The sequence below is a fragment of the Eptatretus burgeri genome, chromosome 1 (genome assembly GCF_056783735.1).
Source record: "Eptatretus burgeri isolate ZD-2024b chromosome 1, Ebu_testis_v1, whole genome shotgun sequence".
NCBI classification, from domain to species: Eukaryota; Metazoa; Chordata; class Myxini; order Myxiniformes; family Myxinidae; genus Eptatretus; species Eptatretus burgeri.
The window spans coordinates 84,971,352-84,980,384 of NC_140961.1; the positions used below are offsets into that span (position 1 = coordinate 84,971,352).

Consider the following 9,033-nt stretch of genomic DNA (forward strand, 5'->3'; position numbering starts at 1 on the left):
GACAATATGGTTGGATGGATATGACATACGGTATCACTGAAATACCCAATTACATTTACTTGACCAAGCACCTTGTCTATGCAACATGTTTGATGGTCAAAAACTTGATTTCTGAACTTGATTCAGACACCATTGTAATTTCTCAACTCCTGCTTCATGTTCAGTCATTACTTTTGGCATGCATAATTTCTGAAGTCCACATGTTTCACCAGATGTTGAGCTGCCACTGCAGTGTCACAATAGGAAAACTAGAAGGGCACTCGGTGAAGTGCATAACTCCGCCACATAATGCCTGATCCACGAGAACATATCTGGCCCAATACATTTTTGAAATATCATGCCATTCAGTACTATATCGTTTTTGGCCTGATCTCTCAATGGTGAAGAATCACTTTAAGAATAAAATAATTATCGTATCCAGATCCGGATTCGGACCTTCACCAAAATCGAATCGATTTGTCCTAATACACCCAACCTGTCCACCAAGTTTCGTCCGAATCTGTCCACAACTTTTTTAGATGTTCTGTACACAAACAGCCAAACAGACAGAAAGGAGTGAAAACATAACCTCCTTCACCTTCGTTGGCGGAGGTAATAAAGAAAGAAACATAAGAATAAGGTATGAATTTCCTTGCCCACCTCACATTTGGAGGTCCAGCATGTTACAAACATAACCGTATGGAATGAAGTTTCAAGTCTGTCATTAAATGGTATCATGATGAAGGGCTCACCGGAGTGTTTCCTGATAGTGCTGGGCAGCCTCCGCCAGCCTACCCACGTCCTTCAGCCAGTTGGCATAATTGTAATGGGCCTTTGCATTATGAGGCAAAGTCTGAACCCCAGATCTGTACACATATGTGAAAATATCAATAATTATCCTTACTTGCACCACTCATGCACCACATGTTTGACATTCTTAAAGTATGCTCAGAATTTCTATAAGGTATGAGAGTTATTGAAATATGACCAGCACATTTGTTTGTTTTATACAAGAGTTAGTCGGGTAGCTGAGAGGTATGCATACTCACCTTCAAACTTTCTCGCCTGGGTTTGAAAGTCAACTCAGATACAAACGGTCACCCTGATGTTTGGCATGCAAGGCGAGGCATCAATGTGTGCACCTTCCGTTGGAAGGACCTTAGGCAGGAGGACCCATCTGCCAACACTGGTGGCATTGATAGATGTTAATATACCAACAGTGTCTTTCGCGAAGAGTTGGTGAGTTATCGCCAGCACCGTGGCTACTTCCAATTTCCTGCCAGTTGAGTGTCAGGCCTGGTCAGCCAGCTTGTGAAAGACTTGAGCTAAAAATCATTTCCCTGCTGATCCCACAAGAATGTGTGAATTACTATGATTGTAAGAATAAGAACAAGAATACTTTTTATAAAAGGCAGAGTATTTTATGTTTGGATATTCCTCCTGGCATCGTGAAGTGTATAGGGCTGCTGAGGCAGTTTCATTGGCTTGGTGGCAGAATACTGGACAGACAGGTCACCACCACGACACAGGATACTTGAAGACTCACTTTCTCCCAGAGGTGGTACTCATTTTGCACTACCTCGGAAGGATGACAGGCTGAGTCAACCCACTTTGTGTAATTCATTTGGGTATATAGCTGGGACTTGAACTCATGACGTTAAGATACAAGGGCAACCACCTTAATCGTAAAGCTACCAAATCGTAAAGCAATTTGATGTGAGGCATGTGGCAGCAAGAAGGACAGATGCTAACCTGGGCCACCTGTCGTCGGGGTCTTCTTTTTGGAGGTTTTGGAGGTTTTTGAAGGACATTTGGAGGTTGTCATTGGCTGTTCACGGCATTTGCAAATACCGTTTGGTGGTGGCGGAGCCTCGAGACGGTCAACTCAGCCGTCAAATGGAGGCCCACCTATTCGGTGAGCTTGGGAAATGGCAAAGTATGGTAAAATGTGACCAAGGAGGGATTGTGAGGAGTACTATGTTATGGTCACATCCGATCCATACTTAATAGATATATATTAGCTAGATGTAGGGATTCAAACCCACTTTTAAAATACTCTGTAAATGCTTTGGTTTAACTCTCTGTCTTTTAGTGGCACGGTGTCCCAGCAAGTCAATCCACCAGATGCCCTCTATGCTGTCAGACAGTCCATCATTGGCACAGGGCTACACCCTACCCACATTCCACTTCTGAGAAACTAATAAAGCTGGGTTCATTCACTGTGACTTGGGCTGGGCTCTCAACCAAAGCCAGACCTGTCTTTCTCTTTAGATTTATGTGAACTTAAAAGGGATTTCTGTTTGTCCTGCAACCATCCCACAGTGATAATGTACTGTACTGAAACAGGAGATGCTTAGCAGGCAGACACGAGCGGAAGGACAGTCGAGCCGAGCTGTGTTGTACAAGTGCGAGCGCGGGCGTACTCTGCCCGGCGGCTCCCCTTTATTCCGTATTCGGCACACTCACGAGCCGGGCGACTCCAGTATTACTACGACGCCTCAGACGGCGCGCACACCCTATATCCCTTGCAGATACGATAACCACCACGACCACTCCTCCCATAATCACGCCCATCATGCATCATCATCATGCCCCTCCCCGTAGGCCCGCAGACTACACCACACTCCTCCCTCCTAAAAGTATGATTATTAAATGACCACCAATATAAGAAGCATTATAAGGACTTCGGTATAATAATCATGAAAATAAAATGACCAATAGCGAAGTATAATAGCACACCACATCATATAATGTGTCGATGCGAGCGAGTGGAGCAGCAAAGGCTAGGTTCCAAAGACGGAGGTGCACAAAGCACCCACCAAATTCTGACCGCGTTATCGATATGAAGCAGCAAAATGAGAAGCACAGCAGCACTACGCAGCAAAAACGCCCCCAGGCGGCTCATGCTGACATGGCCCTCGCCGAGGTCGTGACGACCTTTCGAGCCAACCTCCCCCGGCACCATCAAACGCCTCCGGCCCACTCCCCCCCAGGCAGACCCGACCTAGATAAACATTCCGAGGCCGGAAGCCCGCCGTCTGGAAGCTGTGGCGCCAGCCTTGATCGACCTTGGCCGGGGGCGCTGAACAGCGCCGCTGGCTGTATGCATTTAATGCTCCAAAACAACTCACGCACCACAATCAGTTGAGACGCCAACGCCCGTCCAAACGGCCTTGAGCGAACACAGAGAGCTGCGCTCGCAACCAGAGGTGGGGGTAACGCCGACCAGGGCACCAATCTTGGTCCTGAGTTGACCTCCGAGACCCACACGGCCGCTAGACGGGAGCAACTCCACTTAAACCACACTGCAATCATAGGCTCGTTATAAATCACTACGAACATTATTCGAAGTATTGCAAACTCATTTTTCCGTACAGCGCGCTTTTTTGATAAAATCCCAGCACATGACAAAGCAATTACTTGCGGCCTGGGGCAACTGGAGGCCAATAAACCTTCTTTATTCGCCCCCACATCACATTGATCATAACACCAACTCCATTGACTGATCCCCGCCAAATCCACTTTCACACGAGAACTGCTGGCATTTATTTCAACAACGTTAAACTGCATCACTAGAGCAAGGAAAAACATATATGCCCTGAACAACAACCCACAACCCACATCACGAGTCTGTTTCTTGGTTGTCGACTTGATGTTGCGACTCGCGACTCACTTTAACGCCACGGGCTCACCGCCACCTGTTGAAGCTGCCTGAACAACACTGACGCGCATTGCCTCACGAACCCTGCCGAAGCGCGGGAACTCATCGCGAGAGCTGATACGGCTCTCGCCGCTCCTGAACCGCACATCACCGCCGCAGGCAGCAACGAACGGTCGCTCCCGCTGCATCGACGCGGCCCCCGCCGCCAGAGCCTCGCCCTCGGTACTCGACGAAGGTCTCGAAGAGAGCACTGGCACATCTGGAGGTACGAACCGGAACCCGTTCCGACCCAAAAGGGTCCGGCTCCTGCTCCGGCTCGCCGGCATCGTCATGCCCCGGCTGCAGGCTGATCTCCAGGTCACCGGGGTCCTGCTGCGGTGCCCCTTCGCTCCCGGTGCGACCGTGCTGCGGTGCCCCTTCGCTCCCGGTGCGACCGTGCTGCGGTGCGCGCCCTCGTCCCGCACCGCTAGGCGTGCGAGCACCCTGCGGCACTTGTGCCATCGCACGGACTCCGGGCTGCGTGACCTGCGGCACTTGCGCGGTCACCGCGTGGCCCTGGGGATTAGCCGCCATGCTCCAGCTGGAGCTACTCATTATGTCCTGGCCAGCAATGGCGCGGACATCCGTGAGTGTCTGCTCGACAGATGAAGCAGTCGCGACCGCCGAGTTGAATGTGATGTCGGTCAACCGTAGGATGGCTGCTCGCAGACCAGAAATAAAACGATCTCTGAACCGTGCCGCACGCTCCTCTGTCGTGAATTTGCACGGCACAGCCGAATGCGATGCGCGGCCAGCACGAGTGGACTCAATTCGACACCCGATCCGTGCCTCACTCACTTCCCCCCCCCCCCCCCCCAGCCACTGATCTTGTCATCTCCGGATCAATTGCAAGCAGGTTTCGACCCGGGATGGAAGGATCGCTTCGCACACCGCCATCTATGACCGTAACAATGGGTGATGACCCTCGGCCCACACACCGTAGACGACCTCGAGAGCTCAGACCGCCGTCCGAGTGATTGCATTGCCACGCTCGCCCACGTCCCGCGCCGCAGACCGTGCGCATGGCCGTGCGTGCCTGGCCAATCGCGATGACCCCTAGACCATCTGCTGTGCCCCGACCATCGAGACCTCAGACATTCTCCAGAGCTTGCGCGACGTCCCACGCCACGTTCGAGCTGAAACGCGTGTCCTCGACAAAACGAACAGGAAAATGAACCAAACGAACGAACGTTGCCCACTCGACGTGGCCGAAGTCGATTCCGACGAAGGTGGGCACACGTATGTTTGCCGTGCACCGACCCTCTGCCATGTTCGCGCTGGCGAGACCTTTGGCTCCGTAGCTTGGAACCGCACGGGTCATTTGCCGCCCTTACACACGCCGATCCGAAGATCCTCGTTCGCCAACTGCACTGTACTGAAACGGGAGATGCTTAGCAGGCAGACACGAGCGGAAGGACAGTCGAGCCGAGCTGTGTTGTACAAGTGCGAGCGCGGGCGTACTCTGCCCGGCGGCTCCTCTTTATTCCGTATTCGGCACACTCACGAGCCGGGCGACTCCAGTATTACTACGACGCCTCAGACGGCGCGCACACCCTATATCCCTTGCAGATACGATAACCACCACGACCACTCCTCCCATCATCACGCCCATCATGCATCATCATCATGCCCCTCCCCGTAGGCCCGCAGACTACACCACAATAAAACTTTTTGTACGTGGGAGAGGGACGACTGTTAGGCCCTGAAAAATGAGCTCTTGTCACACCAACTTGGGTTAAAGTATAACCAGAAATAGATTGGAATTAGAGATAGATTGTATATAAGGGAGAGTTTTTGAATGTAAAACTCAGTGTGGTTTTGGGAGCTCTCCACTGTTGGTTGAGCTGCCAACACCAACTCCGCTGGCGTGTGGTCCTTCAATAAAACTGCATTTTGGTGAATCCTCTTCTGTTGACTCTCTTCATACCTGGCCGGTGAACGGAGTCTTCACACTGGTCACATGCATTGCTATTATCTGCAGCTTTGTTAATTATTCTTTGATATTAAGGATATTTAATGACTACTTTTTTGCACATAAAGGCTACATTGCATCAATGAAGGTGAATATTAATTTTTTTTTCAAACTATATTCCCCATGGCCAGTCCATTAGTTGTATGAAGTTTCACATCAATTTGTTAAGCAGTTCTGGAGAGTAAGATTTGAAAAACTATTTTCATTTTCAAACTAATATGGTTTGATGATGATGTCATAAATTTAATTCTTCACTCACATTGTATCGTAGATTAGATATATGAAATTTCAGATTTTTCGGAAAAAGATTTAGATTCAACCAACTATGGCTGAACATCATTATCACCATATGTATCCCAAGGGGAGTTGATGACATATGCCAAGTTTTTTCAAATTTTTTTGTTGAGCAGTTTCAGAGATCTCCAAGTGTTTTCTGTAATCCAATATGGCTGCCATAGCATGTGACCTCTGATGTCAGAATTATCAATAAATTATTCTCCATTGGGAGCCCCTCCCATGTTTAAAGTTTTGCTTGATTGGAGAAGCAGTTGTGGAGATTGTTTTTTTTTTCAAAGCTAAAATATATAGATGCGGACACAGACAGACCCACAGACAGACAGACAGACAGGAGTATTACAATAAGTCTCACAACCCCTTTGGGGTGAGAATAATAATCCCGCGTTTCTCGCTTTAATGCAGTGCTGACAATGAAAATGGTGGAAAGTGGAATAACAATGAGGGTGGAACAAAGAATAATTATTAAATATATCTTGGACATCCATCTTAAAGAGCACTTCTTTGGGTTCAAGAGGTGCATAAAAGGAGGTTGATATTAATGATGTCCAGCACTAAACAAACTTTCAGGTCAAATTGAAAGCTCCCAATTGTAATTTGCGTATTTGAGATTTTTCTTCGCATTTCTGTGTTTTTTTGTGGGTGTATTTGCATTTTGACAGTTTTTTTTTGGGGGGGAGGGGTGTATTCGTGGTTTAATTTGTTTTCAAGTTATATTTGGGCGGGGGGGGGTGTATTCGTGGTTTTACGTGTTTTCGAGGTTTTTATTTGCCGGCATATTTGCAGTTTCTCACCGGTGTTTTCAGTGTTTTTCATGGGATTTTTGATTTTCCCTTTTGAACAACGAACCGCTGGGAGGGAACCTATCACCCTTTTTTCCATTGAAACAATGTCCTGACATTTGTGTATTCAACATTCGCAGCATTGTCCAGGAACTTATCCCCTATGAATAGCAGGGAACAACAGTATATTAGTTCTTATTTCAAGGGTGGTTCAAGTAAAAGTCAGGTTACATACTGTATGTGAATATATATGGTTGTGGAGTACAGATTCCAAAGTGACAATGCCAATGGCATTTATTTAGCAAGATCTATTACTGATCATCCAAGACAGAAGTCTTCACTGTCATGATGTTTGAAGATGTGACCCTCAAATCTTGGAATCAGGACATCTGTTATTATCAATGGTGCCACAACCTACCTAAAAGCATTCATTCCATACTCATTCATATAATCATTGCACTATGCTACATCACTATATTACATCACTACATCACTAACACAGTCATACCGGTTACAACCGGTATGACTGTGTTATACAGCGTTATGCTCAACGACCAATTATTGATACATTGTATGTGTAACTTGGTTATGCAATGATGTTGAACAGGTCTCCGACAGTATCTCTTTCCTTGAGTGCAATAAGCAGCCGAGAATGATTGGTGGTGACCATCTTGCTTGAAACCGAGTTCCTAAACTCACCCAGTCTTACAGGTTATTATTTTGTGCAATTCAGTAATATAAAGGAACTGAATGTGCATCATTTGTAAGCAGTTTCACTGATAAGGTTGCCATAACCAAACTGTGCTGCATGTTTGTGATGAATTTCGACAAACTTCGCCTCTAAATGTCCCAAACAACAAACTTAGTGTCCTAAACCCATCGTTTTCTGCACCCAATTTACCCAGTCATACCCAGCTGTTCTTGGACTCCGTCCTTTTCTCCCGACAAGGTCAAGAGTTTGCTGTCAAACCTCGACTCAGATTCTGCAACCGGTCCAGATGGGATCAGCCCACGTGTCCCAAAAACCTGCTCGTTTGCCCTTACTCACCCTCTCTCTGTTCTATTCACCCTCTCATTTGTTCAAGGTCATCTGCCATCTGCTTGGAAATCAGCAAACATGACCACTCTGCATAAAAAGGTGCAAAAACAGATCCATTCAACAACAGACCAATCAGCCTTCGCCCAATCATCAGCAAGGTTATGGAATCTATCATCACTTCAGACATTAAATCCTTCCTCTTCTCCAGTGGCCTGATTTCCGATCATCAATTTGGTTTCAGACCAGGTCACTCTACCCTGGATATGCTGCTTCTGCTCTCGCTAAAATGGATGGAGGGACTCAATGCCAGACATGAAATCAGAGCCATCTCCCTCGATACATTGCATGCTTTTGATATGGGCTGGCATCCTGCCATGCTCACCAAACTCTCTTCCTATGATATCCAAGGACATCTCCACTCATGGCTCGCAGACTTCCTCTACTGTCGCAGCCAACGTGTGGCCATAAATGAAGTTCTCTCATCCCCTCTTCCTGGCCAGACTGGAGTTCCTCAAGGTAGCATTCTGGGCCCTGTTCTGTTTCTAGTTTTCATCAATGATCTCTCTGACTCTCTGGAAAATCCTCTTACCTCTATGCTAATGATGTCACCCTCTGCCATACCATCTGACATCCCTAACACTGGCAAGCAGCAGCTTCTTTGTTCTCTGCAGATCTGGATAAAATCACAAGCTGGTCCAACATGTGGAACATGTCTTACAATCCTGACAAATCTCACATTCTCACTATGTCTCTCTGAAAGGACCATCTGGAACCCCCTCCCCCAAATCTACTTTCTCAACAATCCCCTTGAAGAAGTCCTTTCATTCAAGCTTCTGGGTCTCACTATCTGCCATGATCTTTCTTGGGAAAGCCACATGTTTTCACTGGCCTCCAAAGCCAGTCGCCGACTGGGCATCCACTCTAGTGCAAAGTCCTTCCTTAGCACACCTGAGCTCCTGATCACATACAAAGCATTTGTCCACAGCCTGATGGAGTACTGCTCTCCCCTCTGGGCTGTTGCTCCTGCCTCTCACCTTTCTCGGCTTCACGTTGTGGAAACCAAGACATTTAGGATCATTGGTATCTCTTGCGGTGTGGCTGAGACTTTGGGTCTCACTCTTTCACCACAGACAGGTTGGTGATCTGTCTGTCTTCGACAGTCTCCTCTCTGGCCTCACCCTCCTGCTCTGACTGAAATATGTGCCCCCCCACCCCATATTACCGCAGGGCACTCAAGGTCCGCCACCAACCCCCTTCTAGTAAAACT

The 9,033-nt window shown here is 47.7% G+C and overlaps 1 protein-coding gene across 4 annotated transcripts in view; it reads right to left on the minus strand.

Moving 5' to 3' along the window:
* Positions 1-9,033, minus strand: part of TMTC1 (transmembrane O-mannosyltransferase targeting cadherins 1) — a 119,851-nt gene that overhangs the window by 39,081 nt on the left and 71,737 nt on the right. For all 4 annotated transcript variants that reach the window (XR_015060679.1, XM_085890672.1, XM_085890663.1 and 1 more), the window contains exon 10: positions 732-845. Coding sequence is in view for 3 of the 4 variants with exons in the window: in XM_085890672.1 (XP_085746798.1) it covers positions 732-845 (114 nt within the window). In the remaining variant the exon portion in view is untranslated. The remainder of the gene's footprint in view (positions 1-731; positions 846-9,033) is intronic.